At 44.7% G+C, this 27,187-nt stretch overlaps 1 protein-coding gene across 3 annotated transcripts in view; it reads right to left on the bottom strand.

The window, feature by feature from the left end:
- WDR33 (WD repeat domain 33) overlaps window positions 1–27,187 on the bottom strand; it is a 180,782-nt gene that overhangs the window by 137,531 nt on the left and 16,064 nt on the right. For all 3 annotated transcript variants that reach the window (XM_075340837.1, XM_075340838.1, XM_075340839.1), the window contains exon 2: window positions 4,902–5,131. In XM_075340837.1, coding sequence (XP_075196952.1) covers window positions 4,902–5,105 — 204 coding nt within the window. In that variant the 5' untranslated portion in view covers window positions 5,106–5,131. The remainder of the gene's footprint in view (window positions 1–4,901; window positions 5,132–27,187) is intronic.

The raw sequence follows: 27,187 nt of genomic DNA, 5'->3' as shown, positions 1-27,187 counted from the left end.
CGTCACAATCAGGTGTATCCAGATTGAGAGCGGTCTCAGGATCAGAATCCTGAGCCGCTACTTCCGCCTCATTACACAGCGAGTCCTTCTGTTAGGACCCTGATGAAACCGAGGCCGCTCATAGCGAGCCCACTTAGGCTGTCTGGGACTGACGTCCGTGCAGAGCCGTGACTCTGGGATGCGTGTGACATTCCCGGAGCTGTTAGTTATTCACACTGAGGGGGGCCATGGATCAATGATTCAACAGTGCCCATATTGTGAGAGACATGTCCGGACTGCTAGGCTTCTAGTATCATAGCCATAGTCTCAGAAAAACTGTCAGTAAATACTGCAGACACCGTCCTCATCCCCTGGCCATTAGTGCATACAATGGGAGTCTATGTACCTGCCGGCCGTATAGCCGTACATGCTGTACCAGCTGTATAGAAAAACATGTGGTTCTGCACCTTTGTTTTACACAGAGAATATGCTGATAACTCCTCCGCATAATCCAGGAGGGTATATACAACGTGCGACCAAACAGTGCAATGTATATAGTACAAGCATATCTATAAGTGCACTTCTGCACTAGTGGGGTTAGCACCACAGGTGCTGCTTAACGCCTGTTACAGCGATTGTGTGACTATCAGAATGCCAGGGTCTTCCACACTTGTCTCTGTATCGTACAGAAACTGACACTAATGGCTGCCGGTGTCCTTGTAGAGAAGGAAGCCGTGGGCGTGCCTGAGAAAGTGCGGGAATCCGGATTCACAGTGCACACAGTGAGAGGGGTGGAGTATGCAAAACATACTCCAGCTCTCAGCTCTGCTCTATGCAGCGTCACGCCCCTACCCTGACTGTCAGGGCTGTGGGCGGTAACGAAGGGAGACTAGGCCCAGAAGCCGGGGACTCGAGTTAACAGCGCGGCCGCCGTAAAAGCGCGGGCCGCGCTGAAGTCCCCGGCGCACCACAAGTGCCAGCCGCGCCGCAGTTCCAGCGGCCGGCGCGACCGATTCATAGAAGTGGCCAGCGTCCCGCCCCTCTCCTGACTGGCAGGTCTGGGGGCGGGAACGAACGGAAGCAGGCCGCAAAAGCCGGGGACTCTAGTTATCAGCGCGGCCGCCGTAAAAGCGCGGGCCGCGCTGAAGTCCCCGGCGCACCACAAGTGCCAGCCGCGCCGCTGCCAGCGGCCGGCGCGACCGATTCCTGGAAGTGGCCAGCGACCCGCCCCTCTCCTGACTGGCAGGTCTGGGGGCGGGAACGAACGGAAGCAGGCCGCAAAAGCCGGGGACTCTAGTTATCAGCGCGGCCGCCGTAAAAGCGCAGGCCGCGCTGAAGTCCCCGGCGCACTACAAGTGCCAGCCGCGCCGCAGTCCCAGCGGCCGGCGCGACCAATTCCCATAAGTGAGCCTGCTTCAGCAAAGCTGAATGAGGCCATGGCACAGGCGCCGCAGCGCTGATGTCCCCCGGCGCACTACAACACCCAGCATGCTGCGGTGTGAGCGCCAAATGCACGGGGACACAGAGTACCTTGAGGAAGCAGGGCCATGTCCCTGATGTACTCCGCTCCATCCAGCATCTTCTCCAGGGGCTGTAGATGGAGCACGGTCTCAGTGCCTGGAGACCGGTAAATCCCACTTCACCCAGAGCCCTGTAAAAAGGGATGGGGAAGGAATCAGCATGTGGGCTCCTGCCGCCGTACCCGCAATGGGTACCTCAACCTTACAAACACCTCCGACATACAGTGGGGTGAGAAGGGAGCATGCTGGGGACACTATATGTGTCCTCTTTTCTTCCATCCGACATAGTCAGCAGCTGCTGCTGACTAAAAAGTGGAGCTATGCGTGGATGTGTTGCCTCCTTCGCACAAAGCACAAAACTGGTGAGCCAGTGATCCCACTGGGGGTGTATAGCCAGAAGGGGAGGGGCCTTACACTTTTAAGTGTAATACTTTGTGTGGCCTCCAGAGGCAATAGCTATACACCCAATTGTCTGGGTCTCCCAATGGAGCGACAAAGAAACAAAGATTATTCAACATAGTTGTTCAGAGGAAGGATACAAAAAGTTGTCTCAGATTTAAACTATCAGTTTCGACTGTGAGGAACATAGTAAGGAAATGTAAGAACACAGGTACAGTTCTTGTTAAGCCCAGAAGTGGCAGGCCAAGAAAAATATCAGAAAGGCAGAGAAGAAGAATGGTGAGAACAGTCGAGGACAATCCACAGACCACCTCCAAAGACCTGCAGCATCATCTTGCTGCAGATGGTGTCAGTGCATCGGTCAACAATACAGCGCACGTTTCACAAGGTGAAGCTGTATGGGAGAGTGACGTGAAAGAAGCCGTTTCTGCAAGCACGCCACAAACAGTCGCCTGAGGTATGCAAAAGCACATTTGGACAAGCCAGTTACATTTTGGAAGAAGGTCCTGTGGACTGTTGAAACAAAGATTGAGTTGTTTGGTCATACAAAAAGGCGTTATGCATGGAGGCAAAAAAACACGGCATTCCAAGAAAAGCACTTGCTACCCACAGTAAAATTTGGTGGAGGTTGCATCTAGCTTTGGGGCTGTGTGGCCAATGCCGGCATCGGGAATCTTGTTAAAGTTGAGGGTCGCATGGATTCAACTCAGTATCCGCAGATTCTTGACAATAATGTGCAAGAATCAGTGACGAAGTTGAAGTTTACGCAGCGGATGAATATTTCAGCAAGACAATGATCCAACACACTGCTCCAAATCTACTCAGGCATTCATGCAGAGGAACAATTACCATGTTCTGGAATGGCCATCCCAGTCCCCAGACCTGAATATCATTGAACATCTGTGGGATGATTTGAAGCGTGCTGTCCATGCTCGGCGACCATCAAACTTAACTGAACTGGAATTGTTTTGAAACCGGAATGGTCAAATATACCTTCATCCAGGATCCAGGAACTCATTAAAAGCTACAGGAAGCGACTAGAGGCTGTGATTTTTTTGCAAAAGGAGGATCTACAAATTATTAATGTCACTTTTATGTTGAGGTGCCCATACTTTTGCATCGGTCAAATTTTGTTTAAATGCGGATTGCACATTTTCTGTTAGTACAATAAACCTAATTTCAATCCAGAAATATTACTCAGTCCATCAGTTATTAGATATACAGTGCCTACAAGTAGTATTCAACCCCCTGCAGATTTAGCAGGTTTGATAAGATGCAAATAAGTTAGAGACTGCAAACTTCAAACAAGAGCAGGATTTATGAACAGATGCATAAATCTTACAAACCAACAAGTTATGTTGCTCAGTTAAATTTTAATAAATTTTCAACATAAGTGTGGGTCAATTATTATTCAACCCCTAGGTTTTAATATTTTGTGGAATAACCCTTGTTTGCAATTACAGCTAATAATCGTCTTTTATAAGACCTGATCAGGCCGGCACAGGTCTCTGGAGTTATCTTGGCCCACTTTTCCATGCAGATCTCCTCAAAGTTATCTAGGTTCTTTGGGTGTCTCATGTGGACTTTAATCTTGAGCTCCTTACACAAGTTTTCAATTGGGTTAAGGTCAGGAGACTGACTAGGCCACTGCAACACCTTGATTTTTTTTCCCTCTTGAACCAGGCCTTGGTTTTCTTGGCTGTGTGCTTTGGGTCGTTGTCTTGTTGGAAGATGAAATGACGACCCATCTTAAGATCCTTGATGGAGGAGCGGAGGTTCTTGGCCAAAATCTCCAGGTAGGCCGTGCTATCCATCTTCCCATGGATGTGGACCAGATGGCCAGGCCCCTTGGCTGAGAAACAGCCCCACAGCATGGTGCTGCCACCACCATGCTTGACTGTAGGGATGGTATTCTTGGGGTCGTATGCAGTGCCATCCAGTCTCCAAACGTCACGTGTGTGGTTGGCACCAAAGATCTCGATCTTGGTCTCATCAGACCAGAGAACCTTGAACCAGTCTTTCTCAGAGTCCTCCAAGTGATCATGAGCAAACTGTAGACTAGCCTTGACATGACGCTTTGAAAGTAAAGGTACCTTACGGGCTCGTCTGGAATGGAGATCATTGCGGTGGAGTACGTTACTTATGGTATTGACTGAAACCAATGTCCCCACTGCCATGAGATCTTCCCGGAGCTCCTTCCTTGTTGTCTTTGGGTTAGCCTTGACTCTTCGGACAAGCCTGGCCTCGGCACGGGTGGAAACTTTCAAAGGCTGTCCAGGCCGTGGAAGGCTAACAGTAGTTCCATAAGCCTTCCACTTCCGGATGATGCTCGCAACAGTGGAGACAGGTAGGCCCAACTCCTTGTAAAGGGTTTTGTACCCCTTGCCAGCCTTGTGACCCTCCACGATCTTGTCTCTGATGGCCTTGGAATGCTCCTTAGTCTTTCCCATGTTGACCAAGTATGAGTGCTGTTCACAAGTTTGGGGAGGGTCTTAATTAGTCAGAAAAGGCTAGAAAAAGAGATTAATCCAAACATGTGAAGCTCATTGTTCTTTGTGCCTCAAATACTTCTTAATACTTTAGGGGAACCAAATAGAATTCTGGTGGATTGAGGGGTTGAATAATAAATGACCCGCTGAATAAACTTTTCACAATTTAAAAAAGAAAAAAAGAAATTAACATTCTTTTTTGCTGCAGTGCATTTCACACTTCCAGGCTGATCTACAGTCCAAATGTCACAATGCCAAGTTAATTCCGAATGTCTGGCTAAAATTGATGATTTTCTGTCTATATGCAAATGGATAAGACGTGACCGCCAAGCAGTGTGACAAGGAGGGGTCTCACGGGAGCCACATCTCTTGGGCCCAGTACTTTGAAAACTATGTTGTCCTTTAAAGAATAATATGAAACCAAAAAGGTTTTATATGACAAGTAGAAAGTGATTAATTTAACTTTTTAATTTGTGATAACTACTTCAGTCCCCTGCCCCTGTGCAATGCTCACCTCCAGATACTTTATCACAGAAGGATTGTAGTCTATAGTCTTGCGATTCACAGCCTTCCTCATGCGCTTTCCGTCAAAGGTGAGTTGTTGCATGGCCTGCTGCTGAGCATAGTCCGGTCGCTTATAGAAGAGCTGGCGGGGAGCCTGGTGCTGGAAACGCGGCATGTGGAAGAAGCGCGGCGGGGAACCGATTTCAGTTGCCATCGTGAGGGTAACAGAGGTCCGGGATACTTAAATACAAAAAGAAAGACCAGCATTAGAGAGCACATCAATATATCTGAAGAATAATCCTAACCATTGAGAAGTTTGATCTTAGAAGGTAACCTGTCACCAGCATCACGCTCTCTGTATAACCCCACTCCATCACTGATTGACAGCTTTCTGTGTACACTGTTCATAGGCAGAAAGATGCTAATCAGAGGTGGGACAGGTTTATACAGAACATAGCATTCAGAGAATAGATCTGAAGATAAGTGATGAAAAAATAAAAACGTATCCCCATAAGTAATACATTGCTGGAATAAGGGTCTCTGCCCCTACTTCATGCAGCTCTATTAGCAAAGCCTTTTGACAGTCCAGCAAGTGCAATGGGAGAGAGAAGAAACAAGAAGGGTCGGGGGGTGGGGGGCAAAAAAACAAAGGACAAGACTAGCCAATGAAAATCTATAGATTAAAGTTAAAAAAAAACAAACAAAAAAAAACCCACGATATCCTGCAGGTTATACGTCAGAACCCCAATAAATATATTATAGACTTACACCCTTTAGTGCCCTTCATGTGGCCCAGAGGATTTTACATTTGTTTAACTTAATAAATCATTTAAAATAAACTTCAGTCTCACAAAGTGGCTTCTGCTCAAACCTAGAGGCTCCTACTGAGGATCCATAGACTTTGATCATCAAGAGTCTGGGAACATCGTAGGAAGCGCTGGATTACGTCGGATCTGCGTAAGAACTTTGCCTTCGAATAAATTGGTGAAAGAGGAAACCGTCTTGTTTTTCGGGTTTACATTTGTGTACTAAGTCGGAATCCCTGGGACTACAGCGGACCTGCACTGTCTTCTTTAAAATAAGTTGGTGAACAAGGGAAAAATTTGGGGAGTAATATTTCAAAAAAATATTGTGTGTATTGTATTTTTACTTAATGGGTTAGTAATGGTGATTGATAGAGACGGTCATTACTAACACCAGAGATTGATGCCAGCTGACAATACACAGCTGAGCTCAACACCAACTACCATTACCCCAATTTCCAGATTGCCCTGGTGCGGTGGCAGAGCCAAGGCGAAGCACCAGAACAGGCGCATCTAATGTGATGAGCCACTTATGGGGTGGCTGGGGGGGGTGCTATTTTTTAAGCTGAGAAAGGGCCAATATTCATAGACCTTTTAAGCCTGATCATATCAACCAAAGTTAAAGTAGTCATCTGTGGGCTATCAAAAAGGGGGACCCAAAGTCATTTTTTTTATTATGTTAAGCAAGCTTAGGCTATGTGCACAAACTGCAGATTTGTTTCTCCAGAGAAAAAAAACAAAACGCACCCTCTGGCAGAAAAACGCATCTACCTGCGGAAAAAGGCACCAAAAACGCAAGTGTTTTTACCACATTTTTGCCTTTTTTTTTTTTTAACATTATTCCAACGTGTCAGTCTGAAAACGTGTATGACCGAAAATGGTGTAAGAGAGCACACGCCGACTCCATCTGCTCCATTATAGTCAATGGCCTCGTCGGCGTATGCATCCGAAACACGTTTTTCACGGGGAGGAGGGGGGGGGGGGTAGGAAATTTTATTTGGGTAGATCAGGTTTAAAAAAAAAAAACAAAAAACACCACACATTATGACTTTTTCCCTGTTTACTATATGGGCTAAATATGGAGATGGTAACTGTTTTTTTCCCTTTATATACAACTGCGTGGAAGGGGGTGATTTTTATATTTATATATAAAAAAACAAAAAAAAAAACACAAACCACAAACAACTTATTTTTGTTGTCCGCTCACGGCAGTTGAATGGAATCAGTTGATCATTTGCACTTTACAGTTCAACGCTACAGCATTAGGCTATGTGCACATGGGACTATGTACCCGCAGGTATATCCGCAGGTTCCCGGAGCAGCTCCCCAGAATCCGCAGCTATACATAGCTGCGGGGATTCCAGTTAAATATCTGCGGTAAACCTACGGACATTCGTATGGCTTACCTGCGAAAGTCTCGGCCTATTTCTCCTTAGTGGAGGGCCGGGAATTCCGCAGGAATAATTGACATGCAGTTACGTGCGGCTGCGGGAGATCCGCAGCATATTCCGCAGCCGCACATACCGCAGCATGGACACAGCACTCCCCATGTCCCATAGGATAACATGGGGAGTCTGTACTTGCTAAAACCTGCGGATTTATCTGGAAAATCCAGATATATAACAGGTTTTCCGCTGCAAAATCCGCAGGTACAGAGTCGCGTGGGGACATAGCCTTACAGTAATGCACTATATAAGGAGAAAAAAAAAAATAAATCATGCATTCGTATGGAGCTCAGCCTATGAGAATCACAGGAGTACCTAGAAAGCAGCCATGGGGTTCTCAGCAGGTGCCCATCAATACCCTAAGACTGTCTCAGATGGCTACATTGGGCAGACAAGCGCTCCATTTAAATGGTTAACAGTCGGAGATGGACCTCACTATGAGGCATAGCCGCCATCTACTGCATGTGGGGGGAGCTCTGCTCCTCAGTCTCCGCCATACTTGTGGACCTCTGTCAACAATGTTTATTCACAAACTAGTAAGAGAAGGGGTTAAAGCAGTTCTGCATGTGTTTGCGCGCTTGATAAAAACTGACGTTATATATTCAATATGTCTGATCTCCTCCAAGACAACTTGATGCCAGAGAGCCAAGGCAACAATTGAACGTTTCCTGGAGACACCGCGCACAACCTCACAGGCAGGGTCACCCCTGGTAAAAGTAGAATTCGAAGGCTGAATTGAGGCACCCATTTATTATGGTGTACACATGACACAAAAGGACAGGCCGCGGGTCTCCTGGCCCATACTCGCCCGCTTCATATATGCCTAGGACGCCATCGAGCTCTGGTCAGAAGACAAGCGTACAGCCCCTGCTCCGACCAGGATATACGGACATCTGAATTTGGCCTTTAGGCTGTGTTCACACACTGCGTTTTTTACCTGCGTTTTTGCTGCAGAAATTTCTTGAGAAATTCTTGTAACCTTTCTGCAGACATTCCCCAGCCAAACCTATGGCAAAAAGAAATAGCTGTGCGCACACTGCGTTTTTTTCTTAAGTAGCTTTTCTTAAGAAAAAGAATGAGCAGTCACTTCTTTTCTGCAGCTAACTGCGTTAGTTACCATAGATAATGGCACAATAACGCAGGGAGCAACCAGCGGTAAAACCGCACCAAATCGCGGTAAAAACGCAGGTGCGCTAATCCTTCACTCAAGAAATTTTCTTAAGAAATATCCTTTTTCTAGTGTGCACATAGCCTAAGAGCGTCGCACACAGTAAATCCGTGATCTGCATTACCAGTCATGTCTTTCATTTACCACTGTAACTTTTCAGCCTGTGACAGGTCCATAGGCATGAGATGCTTCAGGACATGTTCACACCAATTTTGTGCCTTAGCATTGCAGAATACTATTTTCATAGTCTAGAATAGACCCGACCTATACCAAAGTGTGACATATTGAGATGGTACGGATAGAAATACTTTCTCCGTGCATCCATACAGCCTATGCACGGTGCCTGCAAAGGCTGGAAAGGTTAGGCTGCCTCCATAGACTCCTCCGCATGTACTGAGGCTTCTGACTACCAGCAGCATTGTGGAGTCTCTGCATGGAATTCTCTCCTACAGATAACTTATTTCACAAACTATAGAAAAGTACAGAAACATAGCAAATGTTCTTATAGCACTACCAGCAGACTGCAAAATATAATGCAGTCATTAGTTCTATGGGTATACCACTGTATGGACGAGAAATTTATAGTCATATTATTGCAATAAAAAATAATGCAACTCCCATTGCAAATGAGACTTAAAGGGGTATTCCCATCTCCAAGATGCTATCCCAATATGTAGGTGTAATATTATTAGCAAACAACTCCAATTAGAAATGTAGTATAGTTCTCCAAATTAGCCATGTCTTACCTCATGTGCAGGGCATTGCAGCTTAGGTATCCATGGTTACGACCACTCAGTGACTGTTACTTGCTTGTCATAACCAAGAACACCCAAGCTGCAATGCCTGCAGATGAGGTAAGACATGGCTAGTCAGGGGGAACTACTACATTTCTAATTGTTAACCCATGAACAACCACAATAAATGGTTGAAAACTAGTGACACAAGGTCAAATACTCAAAAAGATTATTTATTTTAACAATATATTCACAATTATAGATGCAACAAGGTGTTTCAAAAGATGTTAGTATGGTACTTCAGGACTAGTGGGCACATGCACCATAAGAGTACACTGAAATTACAAGGTCACTGAGGACGCTTAAGGGCGAAACACGTGTCGGGGATCCGGGCCGTGGACACAGCACCAGCCAGTATAATTCAGGTACATGCTTTACCCTAATTGAACTTTTTCTGATTAGCACAGTTTGCCTCATTATTGGTTACAATTCAGTGGAGCTCACGACATTGAACTTGAGCAAATATTATATAGGTATTCTTTATGCCATTGCTTATTATGGTTGCTTGTATGTGAGTTGGCTCCACTGTGTGCATTTCACTGCTTTTGGTCCCTGACAGGAATATTCTTATGGCTATTATGGTTTCTGTGCGGTTTTTCATGGTTATAATATAATGTACCAGTATTATTATTGGTTGTCACTTCATTGATATATGGATACCGATTGCTATTTCACGTTTCACCCCCATACACTGAGTTTATGGGTGTATTGATATTCTTTGTGGAATGTTTAGCCATTTATAATACCATTATCGGTTCAAGTGACCTTGTAATTTCAGTGTACTCTTATGGTGCATGTGGCCACTAGTCCCAAAGTACCATACCAACATCTTTTGAAACACCTTGTTGCATCTATAATTGTGAATATATTGTTAAAATAAATAAAATCTTTTTGAGTATTTGACCTTGTGTCACTAGTTTTCAACAATTATTGTGGTTGTTCATGGGTTAACAAAGTCTATCCTAGTGTGGTCTGTGATTCAAGACCGATTAAGGACTTGATGTTTAATACCGTTCTAGTTGGCAGTATTTGCTAATATTATTACACTTTACTGCAGCACGGTGGCTCAGTGGTTAGCACTGCAGTCTTGCAGCGCTGGGGTCCTGGGTTCAAATCCACCAAAGACACCATCTGCAAGGAGTTTGTATGTTTTCTACATGTCTTCGTGTTTCCTCCAGGTTCTCCGGTTTCCTCCCAAGTTCCAAAGACATACGGATAGGGAATTTAGATTGCACCCCCAATGGGGACAGTTAGGGTATGTGCGCACGTTGCGTTCTGGCATGACAAATAAAACGCTGCGTTTTGGATGCATTTTGAATGTAGAATGGATGCTTGCTCTCCCACAGACAGAGGGAAACGCACAAAATAAGTGACATGTTGCTTTTTAGAACGCATCGATTTTGTAAAAAAAAAAAATGGTCATCCAAAACGCTGCGATTTAAAACGCAACATGCGCTTGGAATGTGCAAATTGTCATAGACTTTGCTGGGGACGCAGAACACATGCGTTTATACTGCAATTTAAAACGCTGCATATACGCATGAAAAAACAACGTGCACACAGACCCTATGGATCAGGTATATAAAGCACTGTGGAATTAATAGCGCTATACGAGTAAAAAAAAATATTACATATTGGGTTAAGATCTTGGAGATGAGAATACTTCTTTAAGCCTCATTCAGACGTCAGTTTAAACAGACTAAAAAAAAAAAAATGGTACGAGAGTGATCAGCGTTTTGGATCCGAGTGTTTGGTCATGGAGTGCGTTTTTACCATAACTGAGTGTCATGTATACATTACAAGGCTTCTTCTGTCTCTTGCAATGATAACCACATATACACACTGATGCCACCTCTGTGCCCTCTCCATTTCACTGGCCCACAGATTTGTATTGGTACTTTTTTTATCACGGATACAAACACACCGACATTGTGCACAGCCCCATAGAACACAGACCCATTATGGTGTGTGAAAAATACTGATAAGGCCTCACTTAGGGTACAGTCACACTTTAGCGACGCTCCAGCGATCCCACCAGCGATCTGACCCAGTCAGGATCGCTGGTGCATCGTTACATGGTCGCTGGTGAGCTGTCAATCAGGCAGATCTCACCAGCGACCAGCACCCAGCGACGCGTGGAAGCGATGCTGCGCTTGGTAACTAATGTAAATATCGGGTAACCAAGCGCTTGGTTACCCGATATTAACCTTGGTTACAAGCGCACACCGCTTAGCGCTGGCTCCCTGCACTCGTAGCCAGAGTACACATCAGGTTAATAAGCAAACCGCTTTGCTTATTTACCAGATGTGTACTCTGGCTACGTGTGCAGGGAGCCGGCACTGGCAGCCTGAGAGCGGCGGACGCTAGTAACCAAGGTAAATATCGGGTAACCAAGCAAAGCCCTTCGCTTGGTTACCTGATATTTACCTTGGTTACAGCTTACCGCAGGCTGTCAGAAGCTGGCTCCCTGCACATTCAGACCGTTGCTCTCTCGCTGTCAAACACAGCGATGTGTGCTTCACAGCGGGAGAGCAACGTCCAAAAAATGAACCAGCACTGTGTGTAACGAGCAGCGATCTCACAGCAGGGGCCAGATCGCTGCTCAGTGTCACACACAGCGAGATCGCTAATGAGGTCACTGGTGCGTCACAAAAACCATGACTCAGCAGCGACTTCGCTAGCGATCTCACTATGTGAGAAATACCCCTTAGACATCTGTGTTTTATCAAAACGCACACACTTTCTATGTTTGCAATAAACCAAACAAGACCAATTTAAGCACAATATAACTAATGGTTTCTCCAAATTCAAAATTATTTGACTCCCTTATGAGCGCAAATTTGGTGTTGTCATAAGCAAATGGTCCAAACTAAGAAGAAGAGTTAATTGCATCCATCGGTACCTATTGGAGCACATGCGAGACTGTTGTAAGTTCAAAGTGAAAGAAACAATTGCTGCACTATCTGGATATGCAGAAAGAAGGAGCCATCACCAGCTACCATTGCCAGATTTCCGAGGCGACAATTGGTCAAAAATCTTTGTGAGACTGCAGATGACCTGCAGAAAGATCAGGTGGCAGCAGGTAGAGGATTCAGCATGCACAATAAGACACATACAAAACCCTGAAGATCTCCATACCCGAACTTCAGGACGTGACCCACAACTGACCCCAAAGCAGAACAAAACTTTTCTCCCAGCCATAAAATAAGCTACACAAGTTTTGGGAATCTCTTCGTTCCACCAAAATTTTAACTTTTGTCAGCTATGGATCAGCAGTATAACTGAAGGAGGGAGAATGAAGCATATGCTAAAAAGAACACCCTGCCTAAAGTGAAGCATAGTGGTGGCTCACTGATGTTCTGGGGCAGTTTTGCTTCCTCTGTTTCTAGAAACCTGGAGCATGATTGCTAACTATACACTAGTTGATGGCTTTCCTTTAGGGAAACTATAGACGATGGGTTAATACAATCTTTCTGCCCCCATATGGCATATTGCTGGCAGCAAATGCCCCATTAACACAAGGAAGGAGATGTGCTGTAGACATTGATTTAATTGCAAGCATGATTGGTCCAAATCAGAGGCAGGACAAGCAGGTTGCTCAATCATTGGTGGTATGTTTACAAGAGTGGGCAATCGTGAACAAGTGTTCTTATTAACTTTTGCCAATTATAAACCTGCGTAAATTGGCCTTTTCAAACCCTACAATAAGCTCAAGTCACTAACCAATTCTCTTAATGAGAAAACCATGAAATTTAACAGTAAGCCTTTCAGCGCAGAATAGAGTAGGGTGAAACATCTCCAACTAATCCCACATCATCACCCTCCAGTACGTAGTCACATCGAAATTTGTCTCGTTTATATGCAAATTAGCTTTGCAAGTGCACTGTTGGGCATATAAGTACAGGGGTGGTCTTCGGCTACTTTCACTTCTCCCGCTGGCCTCACTTGTTCAACAGTAGAGAGCAGCGGTAACATCCTGCAGCAGAACCTCTCAAATGGCAATCAATAAGCAGCGCGAGAGAGCAGAGGAATGTAACAATACATCCACAAGAGCACCTGCAAAGCTAATTTGCATATGAGAAAAAAAAAATCAATTTGGGAGTTACGCATCACTGCATAGTGATGAATAAGGCAGGAGGAAAAAGTTTCATTCTACCCCAACTTTTTTTTTTTATTTTTCCATATAGCCATAGGAGGGCTTGTTTTTTTGCAGAGCAAGTTCTACTTTTGAATGACACCATACATTTTACCATATAGTGTACTGGAAACCGTGAAAAAAATTCCAAGTGCTGTGAGATTGAAAAAAAAGTGCTATGTCACAATTTGTAGTAATTTCTTCTTTTTTTTTTTTTTTTTTTTTTTTACTTACCATGTGGTAAAACTGACCTGGCATTATGATTCCCCAGGTCTGTCCGAGTTTATGGGTGAAAAAAACAACATGTGCTCTATATGTCGCCATTTTTCAAGACACTTTAACACTTTAATTTTCGGGGCTGTGATTTTTTTTTTTTGCGCCACGAAATGAAGTTTTTATGGACACCATTTTGGGTAGATGCATTTTGATCGCCCCTTTTTGAAATTTATTCCAATGTTGCAATGGCCAAGGCATTTTGATCTTTTTTTTATTTTGGTAGATCGGACATTTCTAAACTAATCAAAAATGTGTATTTTATTTTAATTTCAACGGGCCAAAAGGGAGAGCATTTTGAACTCTTCACCTTTTTAAAACCTTTCACTTGCTCTAATTACTAGTTCCCTTTGGGGATTCACAGCTGTGACTATCTGATCGCTTGTTCTATACAGGAGTAGTACATCAGCACCACTCTGTACAGCAGAGATTATTACCGTATTTTTTGCTTTATAAGACGCACTTTTCCTCCCAAAAATTTGGGAGGAAAATGGGGGGTGCGTCTTACAATCAGAATATAGCGGTACCTGGGTGTCCTGTCTGTGCGGCGATCGGACGCCGGGTCCTGTGTGCGGGCGGCAGCCGCAAGTTACCCAGTTTGTCCGCGGTCTCAGTTTCAAATTATGGCGCTGGGAGCGAGTGTGTGCGCAGATGGAGCTCTTGGATGAGAGCTCAATCTGCGCACGCGCTGCTCCGGGAGTCAGCGCGTGCGCAGATGGAGCCCTTGGATGAGAGTTCCATCTGCGCAAGCGCCGCTCCAGGCGCCATCATTTGAACCGGGACACTTACTGCACCGGCCTGCTGCACGTCGCTACCACCACCACCACGGTGTCCCGCGGCTCCTGCCACCCCGGACGCCACCGCGCCTGCCACCACCGCACCTGCAACCACGGACGCCACCGCAACCACGGACAAAGCTGCCACTGATCCGCCGCGCCTGCCAGCACAACCTCTGCCTCCTGTGACGCCGCTTCACCACCACTGCTGCCCCCCTCTGGTAAGAGAACACCAGAGTATAAGACGGACCCCATTTTTCTTTTTTTTTACTTTTTTTTTATGTCTAAATTTGGGGTGCATCTTATAATCCGGTGCGTCTTATAAAGCGAAAAATACGGTACTGCCTTAGGCTGCATTCACACATCCGGTTTTTGCAGTGCGGCTCAATCCGGCTCAAAAACCTATGCAACAGATGCGGCGAAAAAAACGGATCCGTTGCATAAGTTTTTCCATGCAGCCCGTACGTTTGACGGATGCGGCTTGATACTGAGCATGCGCAGTGCAAAAACTGCATCCGGCGACAGGACGCGTTTTTTGCCGCAGGACGCCGCATCCTGCGTCCATAGGCTTACATTGTAAATCGCGCCGGATACGGCGCTATACGTTTTTTTCGCCACACAAAAAAACGTGCCAGGCAACGTTCCATCCGGCCGCCGCATGAGCTAAATATGCCGCATCCGGCAAAAAACGGACGCAACGCAAGGCCATGCGGCACAATACGGCGCTAATGCAAGTCTATGGGGAAAAAAACTCAACCGGCGGCAAAAAAAAAAAAACGGTTGCGGTTTTTCTGCAAAGCGCCGTATTGTGCCGCTCAACAAAAAACGGATGTATGAAAGCAGCCTCAGAATGCCGGCATTCATAGGAACCATGCCATAACAGACACAGGGCTCATCAGCTGACCCCCGATTGTCATAGTTCTCCCCCCCCCACCCTCCCCAAATAACATCACATGCGCACTAATGGGAACAGGGAATGATACGCTCCCCGACGGCGGGTGTTAAATCCCGCTGATTGACAGTGGGATTTAACTGGTTAACAGACTGGCGGATCCAACAGAGGCATGTCGGCTGATCAGAACAGCCAACATGTGGGGAGAGATGTGGGCTCAGCGTGAGCCAACATCAAAACAAGGGACACAACATAGGACGTCAGTTTACGTTATTTGTGAAGCTGTTAGGTTAAAAAGAAAAAAAAAATGCCCCAAAAGGTGTCCATACACTTTAGAGCCGCCCTGTTCCCAGTCTTGTACTCTCTTGTCCAGAGCTTTCCTCCCTTGGCACAGCTCCGGTCCCCGCAGCACCAGCTTGTACCGATACCTTCTTCTAACTGTCCAGAACAAGGTGCTCAGACTTGTACTGAGGTGTGACCTCTGCCGCGCTCCATATATCACTGGAGCTGCCGGCAGGTCACAAACTCAGGAAGACTTAGGCTATGTGCGCACGTAGCGTTCTGTCCCTGCAGAAAATTCTGCAGCGATTTGAACAGCACACGTGCGCTTGAAATCGCTGCAGAAAGACTCCGTAATGAGAGAAAAAAAAAAAAAAAGCTGATTCCATGCGCTCTGAGTGCAGCCCCTCCCATAGACAGGGCGGGGGCTGCATGCAGAGCGCACGGAATAAGTGATATGTCACTTCTTAGAACGCGCGCTTCGGGCAGCAGCACGCGTCTGCGCACGTCTCCTGCATAATCTTCATAGATTATGCTGGGGATGCAGGACGCATGCAGTTTGCAGATCGCAGCGTAACTGCATGCAAATACGCAACGTGCGCACATAGCCTAACATATAAAGTTCCACTCTAGAGGTGAAAAAAAATAAATAAAATAAACACAACCTGGAGTGGTGCGTTGAAGCTTTCACCCTGTATTTACCACAGAACACAGTTCTAACATTTGACAAAGAATAGTGAGTGGCAAAGCAATACTATAAATATTAGAAACTTTAAACCATTCTGTACATGGTAAACAATGGACACAAACAAGTAACCATTCACTATGGGATTTTTTTTCCCTCACACTGAATACAACTCCCACAGTAAGCAAAAAATAAAAGCACAAAAACAAATGCATTACAGCTTAAAGGTCATGTCCCCAAACACTATTAACCTGCAGATATTGGCTTCATCTGCAGGTCAATAGAGCGCTAGGGCTCCCCCTGCTGCTGCACTGTGAGCTCAGATTCCGGGAGACCATGAACCATGTTCCTCCTGGCAGGCTGGACCCTTCAGCAGAGGAACGACCGGTGGTGCGACTACACTCACTCCTCAGAGCGAGCGGCAGCTGTACAACCACCCCAAAACACTGACAGACGCAGATTAAGGCCCTGTGCACACCAGAAAATGGAATTTTCTTAAGAAAATTCCGGACCCTCTGAAAGATTACCGCACCTGTGGTTAAAAAAAATAAAAAAAAAAAAACACCACAGCAGACCACACCCAAAAACCGCATGCGGTTTTACAGCAGTTTTTCCACGGGTTGTTCCCTGCATTTTTTGACCATGATCTATGGCAAAAACCGCAGGTACCTGCGGAAAAGTGACATGCACATTCTTTGCTGCAGAAAACATGCAGAAAAACCTGTTGGTGAAAAAAAAAAAACCGCAGTGTGAGCACATTTTTTATTATTTACCATAGGTTTTACTGTGGAGGGACTGCAGCAAGGTTAGGAACAAAAACTGCAGCAAAACCGCAGTAAAAACCGAAGCGTGTGCACAGGGCCTAAGAGCCGTGGGGAGATGGTCACTTTACTTGACTCTAGGAGCATAATATACTGTATGACCTGGAGAATTCCAACAAATTATAATTGAGTCCATTGGGGTTTTAGTATGTCAACAGCAAGACTAGCGCTACAGGATAAGCTAAACTGGCTATCAGAAATATGACGAAATACCGACAACCTCTCAACATAAACAAAGGTAATACAAAACACCAAAGTATAATAAAAACAACCACCGATAAGTGGTTACAAACACTGACCACGCCAAAAAAATAATATGAGAGATATAGATTATATATATATATATATATATATATATATATATATATATATATATATATATATATATATATATATATATATATATATATATATATATATATATATATATATATATATATATATATATATATAGTGTGTAGTTACCAAGTGTTTGTGTAGGGGCTGTACATGTTCTGGGTGGTGTCTGGGTGTGGCGGGGGGTGAGAGCGGTGTTTGTGTGTTGCGTTGTGTGTCGTTTGTGGAGCGCTGTGTGTCTGTATCATTGTGTATGTGTGTTGCGCGGTTTGTGTGAGGGTGTGTGTGTGTGTTTTGGGGGGGAGGTATGTTTTGTGCAATGTGTGTGTTGTGCGGTATGTGCGTATATTTGTGTGTGCCGCGGTGTTTGTGTGTTGGGTGTTGTGTGTGTGTGCGGCGTTGTGTGTGTGGGTGTCTGTAGGGCAGTGTTTGTGGTTCCCAGTGTGTGTGTGTGGTGTGTTGTGCAGTGCGTGTGTGGCAGTGGGTGTGTGTTTTTTGGGGGGGGGGGGGGGGGGAGGAGGTGTGCACCCCCATCGTGCGCCATCCCCCATGCTGTGCACCCCCCATCGTGCGCCATCCCCCATGCTGCGCACCCCCCATCGTGCGCCATCCCCCATGCTGCGCAACCCCCATCGTGCGCCATCCCCCATGCTGCGCACCCCCCCATCGTGCGCCATCCCCCATGCTGCGCACGCCCCATCGTGCGCCATCCCCCATGCTGCGCACGCCCCATCGTGCTCCATCCCCCATGCTGCGCACTCCCCATCGTGCTCCACAGTCACACATGAGAGAGTAAACACGCACACATCTGATCGCATAGACACACACACACACCCCACTTCTCCCTGTGCCCACCGGTGGGCGGTCCCAGCAGCTGTGCTGCACGCCGTGCTCCTCTGCCGACACTCACAGATCCGATCGCATACACACACACCCGATGGCATAAACACACACACACACACACCCGATGGCACAAACACACACACACGCACACACACCCACACACACCCGATGGCGCACACACACCCACACACACCCGATGGCGCACACACACCCACACACCCGATGGCATACACCCACACACACCCGATGGCATACACCCACACACACCCGATGGCATACACCCACACACACACACACACACCCACACACACCCGATGGCATACACCCACACACACACCCGATGGCATACACCCGATGGCATACACACACACACACACACACACACACATCTGATCGCATACATACACACACACACACCCGATGGCATACACCCACACACACATCCGATCGCATACACACACACACACACACACACACACACACACACACACACCCGATGGCATACACCCACACACACACACACCCGATGGCATACACCCACACACACACACACACACCCGATGGCATACACCCACACACACACACCCGATGGCATACACCCACACACACACACCCGATGGCATACACCCACACACACACACACCCGATGGCATACACACACACACACACACACACCCACCCGATGGCATACACACACACACACACACACACCCACCCGATGGCATACACACACACACACGCGCACACGCGCGCTGACACAATCACAACATCCGGAGATACCACATGCTTCCGGCCATGTGATCCTCCGGCAGGTCCTGGAAGATCACTGCACAGTATCGCCGCCGAGAAGCAAGCGATATCACGGGATGTTGTATGTGGATGCGATCTGATGTGTGTGTGTGTGTGTGTGTCTGTTCTTATGTGTGTGCGTGTGTGTGTGTGTGTGTGTTCCGCCGCTGCAGGACGTGGATGCGATCTGATGTGGGTGTGAGGTGTGTGTGAGAGTGAGTGTGATCTGATGTGTGTGTGTTTGTTCTTGTGTATGCGTGTGTGTGTTCCGCCGCTGCAGGACCTTGATGCGCTCACCTTGGGGCGAGAAGCCATTCCGTGTGGGGGGCGGGGCCATGGTGAGGCCAGCGGCCAATCCGCTGTTTGTCACGGTAAGGACATGTCACGGTAAGGACACAACTTTGGAGCAAGACAGACAGACAGGCAGAATAAGGCTATATATATATATATATATATATATATATATATATATATATATATATATATATATATATATATATATATATATATATATATATATATATATATATATATATATATATATACACATACATACATGTACTGTGCTGTTCTCGTCAACTAGAGGGAAAAAAAAGTGACTTTTTTTGGGGAAGTATTGAAAGAAGCTCCAAGTACGAGAACGGAGGGGTTTTGACCGGGTTGAGAGGAACTACGTACTGCAAACTTTAAAAAAAATTTGCTTCAATCGAAGGGTATTAGACCTTATAAAATCATTCTACTCAAACCAGTCTGCGAGAATTTTAACAAATGGTCTCCTCTCTGGTAAAATCAACCTCTCGAATGGAACAAGGCAGGGGTGTCCTCTTTCCCAGTCATTGTTCGATCTTTTCATTGAGCCCTTGGCGGAGATGATCAGGATGGACAGCCGGATTAGGGGCGTCCCTGCTAATAGACAATTCAATGTCACTTTTCGCAGATGACATCCTACTCGCGCTAACAGATCCACTGAACTCGGTCAAACAGACCTTGGAAATTTTTAAAGAATTCTCAAGGGTCTCATTATATAGGGTCAATATGGATAAAACCCAGGCTATGCGCCTCAATCTGGATCAGGATCTATTAAAAGTCCTACAATCGGAAATCAAATTTCAGTGGAATGTGGACAGCATGTCTTATTTAGGAATCAAACTAACAAAAAACACAAAGGACTGCGCTAACCAGAATATTACTGACATTAATAATACCATCCAAAAAGATCTACAACATCTATCCAAAGTAGAGCTTTCCTGGTTAGGAAAAATAAACACATACAAAATGCTGGAACTTCCCAAGTTACTTTATATATTCAGAACTATCCCATTACCAATCAAGAAGAAGCTTCTACAAAAACTCCAAACTCAACTAACATCTTTTGTATGGGGTAAAACTAAACCTCGAGTAGCACAATCTACCCTAAACAAAAACAGAATCAATGGGGGTGCCAAACATAATGGCCTACTATCAAGCAACGACTATTAAAAGCAGCCAGAAGTATTGGAACAGAGATGATAAACCTGCATGGGTGGGACTTGAAGATTCTTATAGTCCAAATATAGAAGTTGGAGACCTGGTGGTGGCCTACCTATGCGACTCCAAAAATCACCAGGAACTCAACAACATGGAGGAAATTCGGAGCCCACTCTACAAAAATACACGGCACCAAATCAATAGGTTGGATGAAAATCGAAACGCTTTCTGCATTCTCACCAAGATTAAAGCTCAACCACTGGAAATCCAAGGGAATATGCTTAATCTCAGACATACTCGATAACGATAAGCTGAAACCCTACCAAGACTTAGCAAAAAAATTCAAACTAACAGTCAAATAAGAAAACTTGGAAGATAATAGAAAAAATATTCATGAAACCTAGCACCACCCTCCACCTTCCAAGTAACATCACAGCTCTCTAAAATAATCCAAATAATCAAAACACTTGGAAAACCAAATATATCTACCAAATTTATAACGAAAAGTGGAAAAATAGATTTAAAAATCCCAGAAAATCAATTTGAAGAAAGATTCCAAAAGTCATTGGCCACAGTCTACAAAAATATACCTTGCGTTGCTCTTATAGAAACCAATTATAAGATAATAACCCGCTGGTATTACACAGCCCATAAATTGCATTTAATTAACCCAGATACCGCAAACAAATGCTGGAGAAAACTGGAAATTCAGGCAACATAACTCACATATTTTGGTCATGTCCAAAAATTAAGAAGTTCTGGAGAGACATTCAATCACTTATAAGGTCCATTACACAGCTAGATGTAACTAACTCCAGAATTAGTTCTTCTCTTAAAACATTGAAAACGATACCTAAACATTTTAGGCCCATAGTAATACATATTGTACTAGTGTCCACTAATCTCATTGCATCCAAAAGGAAAAAAGTGAGAAAGCTCCTAATATTCAAAAAGCTACGGAGAAACTAACTCTACATAAAACTTTAGAGCAGAGGTCCCCAACCGCCGGTCCACGGACCAGGACCGGCCGTTGGGGGTTTCCAGCTGGTCCGCGGCACCGCACACAGCTAGCTCTGCGGCCCTGCGCCTGGTCAGAGCACGCTCTGTGTGGATTGATAATGTTCTGTGCCGTAGCCGTGACAGCTCGCAGCTCCCGGCAGAGAACATTATGCAGGATGGGGCGGGTCTTAATGACGCGGCCCTCCAGCATAGCATGGTATGTACTTGACGGGGTGGGGCGGCAGGCTCTCCTCACTGACTCGCCCCCGGCAGAACATGTTATGTGGGGCGTTCCGGGGCGGGGCAGCAGACTGACCTCATTGACGCTGCTCCCGGTACCGGTGTTCAGTGTGTAGCGCTGCTAAGCAGCAGTGCTGTATACACTGATGCTCAATGTACAGTGCTGCTACTTAGCAGCGTTTTACACCGAGGTCTTGCCAGCATCCTCCCCATACAGCGCTGTCTGGTGCATATAGCAGTGCTATAATGTAGTAATTATATTATAAGTATGCACTAAGCTCCACCCCTCCATAACCCCGCCCCATATGACCAAAGCTCCGCCCATGTCCCACCGGGCCATGGAAAACTGGTCTTGCTTAAAGCCGGTCCCTGGTGCAAAAAAGGTTGGGGACCTCTGCTTTAGAGTACTACTAGCTGTACTACCCGACTTCGCCCGGGTTAATAACTGCTCTTAACAAAATAGAATGTATTAACAAAAATGTATTCTGCACACAAAAACCACAAAACAAATATAGAAATGTAATTATTAAAAGGCAAAAACTAAGCTAATAGAAGCATTTCACAACATATATCTCAACACCACAGATATTCCACACAGATATTCCACACAGATTTAACATCCTATGACCTCACACATACTGAGAATGTCCTTTGTTGCCTATATTAACCAATCAGAGCTCAGATTAATTAACTGTAGCAAAATAGAAGCTAAGCTGTGATTGATTGCAATTGGCAGCCTGATAAATCTCCAGGCAACAGAAAGCCCTCCCCCCTGACAGTATATATTAGCTCACACATACACATATAGACAGGTCATGTGACTGACAGCTGCCGTATTTCCTATATGGTACATTTGTTGTTCTTGTAGTTTGGCTGCTTATTAATCAGATTTTTATTTTTGAAGGATACCACCAGACTTGTGTGTGTTTAGGGCGATTATGTGGTGAGGTTGGTGTATGTGTGGTGAGATGTGTGCTGAGGGTGGTATACGTGTTCAAGCACGTGGTAGTGTGTGTTCATATCCCAGAGTGTGGTGAGTATCCCATGTCGGGGCCCCACCTTAGCAGCTGTACGGTATATACTCTTTGGCACCATCGCTCTCATTCTTTAAGTCCCCCTTGTTCACATCTGGCCGCTGTCAATTTGCCCCCAACACTTTTCGTTTCACTTTTTCCCCCATTATGTAGATAGGGGCAAAATTGATTGGTAAATTGGAACGCGCGGGGTTAAAATTTCGCCTCATAACATAGCACCCGGCGCTGCCCGGGATAGTAACTGTCTGTGTTTCTCTCCCATTCTCTGTCTCTCTCCCCCTCTGTATATATATCTCTTTGTCTGTCTGTCTCTTTCCCCGTCTGTCTCAATCACTTTCCCCGTCTGTCTCAATCACTTTCCCTCTTTCCCTGTCTGTCTGTCTCTTTGTCTGTGTGTCTCTGTGTCTGTTTCTTACCCTGTCTGTGTCATTCTCTTTCCCTGGCCGCATTGTGACACGGCAACATTCCATATAAGGGCGTGGCTGCGCATTCTTCTGAAGTTCTGGCTGCACTGTGGCTCCCAGCTCTATTCGCTTTAATGGAGGCAGGTTTTTTGGCGAATAACTAAAGAGCGGGGTTAAAATTTCCCCTCGAAACATAACCTATGACGCTCTCGGGGTCGAGAAGTGTGAGTGTGCAAAATTTTGTGGCTGTAGCTGCGACGGTGCGGATGCCAATCCCGGACATAGACAGACAGACACACACACGCAGCTTTATATATTAGATTATGCCATAAAAACTAATACTCAAACCAAGTACCTCACCAAATGGGACCCATGGCCAGAGCCCAGTCACCGACAAACTATATAGCCCAACTGACGTTAAAGGAAACACTAACTATATTAGAGAAATACAAGCTCACTTAATTCCAGGCTTGAAGCTCTAGTCTTTGATATCTCCCTGATCTGAACTCACTAGAATTATATGTTTTTGATCTCGCGAATTTACTGGACTATCTACAGAATCCATGTCAGGAAGTTGTTAATTTTATTTGTTGTTTAGTTATGTTTTGCAAAAAGTTAATTCATAAGCAATTGATTTGACCAACAAAATATACTGCTTGATGTATCAACACTAAAACTGGAGGGTCAAAACATGTGAATTTTCTTAACCTTGTTATTACTATCTGTATGTCCTTAAATTTTCTAACACATGATTTCAAGATTTGTTAACTACAAAACCTAATAATCATTTGAACGAGAACAGAGGGGTTTCATTTTGTTTTATTTTTTAATCTTTGAGAGGGCCTGGTTACAAACAAAAAAAAATAATTTTTTTTTTTATAGAAGATACAGTAGTAAAGCTCCTCCTCTAGAGAGCAGAGTCAGATGTCTTACCGACTCCACAGCTCTGGAGTAATAACACTAAGCACATTATAGGGCCTTGCATAAACCACCAAGGAAAATGTCCACTGTGGAGTTGGTCATGAAGGGTAGGGTAAAATCTGACACAAAATCCGCAGGGAGCACATGCAGATTGTCTGCAGATTTGTTTCCCCATGCTCCATCATTCATTACTCCTTGAATGGGGTGAAGGGGGTGGGGGAGGGGGGAGGGAGGGAAATTATATATAATAAAAAAAAAAAAATAATTTAAACACAGGAATGATCTTCCTGCACATCCAACACCATGCTTTCGTTTTTATGAATATTATTCCCATCAAAGGACATTCAGAAATTAGAGTCAGTTCAAAGGCAGGTAACTAGACTACTACAAGGAATGGAAGCCTCCTATATGATGACAGGTTGAAAAAGTTAGGATTAGGAAAAGATCGGTTGTAAAATGATTTAGTGATGAAATATATAATTGGTGGAGGAAGGATGCACTAGATGGACCCAGGTCTTTTGTCAACCTATGTAACTAAGTAATGTGTGAATGGAAATTTAAGGGTACGCTCCCACAATCAGTTTTGTTGACTTTTTGATGCTACAGAATTTCAGCACCTTAGTTTACATGCGGTATTTTTCATTGCACTTTTATGTGTTATTGATGGTGTTTTTTTGTCTTGGGTGTCAGGCTTTCATTCCTTCACCCACAGGCAATTTTCCATTTGTTGTTTTTTCTTCCCAATTTTCCAAGAGCCTTAACTTTTTTTTTTTTTTATTTCCGTAAATATAGCCATATCAGGGCTTTATTTTGCGGCAGAAGTTGTACTTTTGAACAACACGATTCATTGTGCCTCATAGTGTACTGGAAAATGGGAAAAAAAATTCCAAGTGCGGTCAAATTGCAAAAAAAAGTGCAATTTCACAATGGTTTTATATTCACTATATGGTAAAACTGAACTAGCATTATGATGCCTCAGGTCACTACGAATTCGTAGATACCAAACATATATAGTTTTACTTTTATCTTAGGGTACTTTCACACTTGCGTTTTTCTTCAGTTGCAATCCGCCGGTTTGGAAAACAGCGGAATCCGTTAACGGATTCCGACGTTTCCCATAGACTTGTATGGATGACGGATTGTGCCAAAAATACCTGCGTTGCTTCCGCTGGCCGACGCTGCGTTGCTTCCGCCGAGCGGAAGGAACGCAGCATGTAACGTTAATTGCTTGCGTTAAAATGACACCGAGCGGCGGATTCAGTTACATCCGTCAATAGTTATAATGGATCCCTATGGTGGCGGATTCCATTGCAAAGTGCTTTACAACGGAATCCGCCACTGGATTCCGCTAATTTCTACTGAGCATGCCCAGAATGAAAAAAAACAAAAAAAAAAACGGAGCTAACGCATTCCGTTAGACGGACGCCTAACGGATGTAACGGGTCCGTTATTTCACAGGAATCAGCTGATTCCTGTGAAATAACGGACCCGTTGCATCAGTTGACAACACAAAAATAACGGATGCGTCAAAACGACGCAGCAACGGACCCAGCGGATTCAACCCAACGCAAGTGTGAAACTAGCCTTAATGGTATAAAAAAAAAAATTGCACTTTAGCCGCCATATGATGGAGACCCGTAGGGTTCTCATTTTTTGGGATCTGGGGCTTAGTGATGGCTTATTTTTTGTGTCTTGAGCTGACTTAAATTATAAATTTTGGGGTAGATGTGATGCTTTGATCGCCAGTTATTACATTTTTATGCGATGTTGAGACAACCAAAAATGCAGTAATTCTGCTGTTTTGATTCTTATTCCTCACTACGTTCTTTGCCGATGAAATTAATTGATTTTGTAAATCGGACATTTCTGAAAGTTTATTTTTTTTTATTTTAAATGGTGGTAAAGGGGGTGATTTTAACCTTTAGGGGTTTGTTTTATACAGTTTATTGATTTTACTAGTTCACATACGGGACTATGCCTGCACTGTACGATCGCTTCTCCTGATCAGAGTGGTGCTACAGCATCGCTCTGAACAGCAGAAATGCTGATCTCCTGTGAATGCCGACATTCACAGGAAACACTTCATGGAAGCGGCAGGGATCATCATCTGACCCCCACGCTGTAGTGAAAACACATTTGCGCCCCATGATCGCATGGCAGCCGTTGAGTGTGGAGAACAGCACGATCCCGGCCAATGTGTGTTAAAATGCTCTTCTGTCAGACTCCAACAGCATGATCTAAGGGGTTAACAGGTGCGGGTGGATCAGAAATCCACCTGCGTTTGGCAGCTGCACATGTCTGTTGATCTGATCAGCAGACATGTAGGGAATAATGCGAGCCTGCATTAAAGGGACAAACGCGACCAAGGACGTATTAGGAACATCCTTGATCGTGAAGGGGTTAAAGAAAGCTACTTTGTTTTTTTAAACTTCCTGATAATGACTTTCTTGGTGAGTTTAGACGGCAAAACTGCACTTCATCCGCACCTAAACTTGTATCTGCGTTTTTTACCTGAGGATTTTCCAGAACTAATGCAAGTCTAAGGGAAAATTCCACACAGAAAACGCAGCAAGTCTGCAAGATCAATTTACATTGTGGATTGGAAACACGCACAAATCAGTTTATGCAGTGTAAACTACTGAAAATTTGACGGCCTAGAGGTCAACAAATAGAGGATCATCAGTTATCTGCAATCTGCTGTACATGTGAATGCCCCAACTTCCCACTGCACATGTTGGTGAAAAGAAGCTGGGACATGTTAGCTTTTGATATGCCTAATCCAAAAAATATAACCCAACACCAAATATACCTGGCAGTGGCTTGTTCCTAGTCATGAAAGTTGAACGGACCCGAAAAGTAAAGTTCAGTGTTAGTACAAAACAGACTTCAAAAAAAAAAAAAAAAAAACACTGTGTGCAGAATTAGGCAAGTTGTATTTTAGAGGATTTTTTTTTTATTACTGATCAACAACTATGTTATCAATCAACCCAAAAGACTAAAATATCAAAGCTTAATATTTTTGGAAATTGTTTTTTTTTTAGATTTGGCTATCTTACGAGGATATCTGTGCAGAATTATTAGGCAACTTAATAAAAACCAAATATATTCCCATCTCGCATGTTTATTTTCACCAGGTAAGCCAATATAACTGCACAAAACTTACAAATAAACATTTCTGACATGCAAAAACAA

This window comes from Anomaloglossus baeobatrachus, chromosome 3 (assembly GCF_048569485.1).
Source record: "Anomaloglossus baeobatrachus isolate aAnoBae1 chromosome 3, aAnoBae1.hap1, whole genome shotgun sequence".
Classification (NCBI taxonomy): domain Eukaryota; kingdom Metazoa; phylum Chordata; class Amphibia; order Anura; family Aromobatidae; genus Anomaloglossus; species Anomaloglossus baeobatrachus.
The sequence above is the reverse complement of the archived record's forward strand: the minus strand, read 5'-3'. Positions and strand labels throughout refer to the sequence as shown.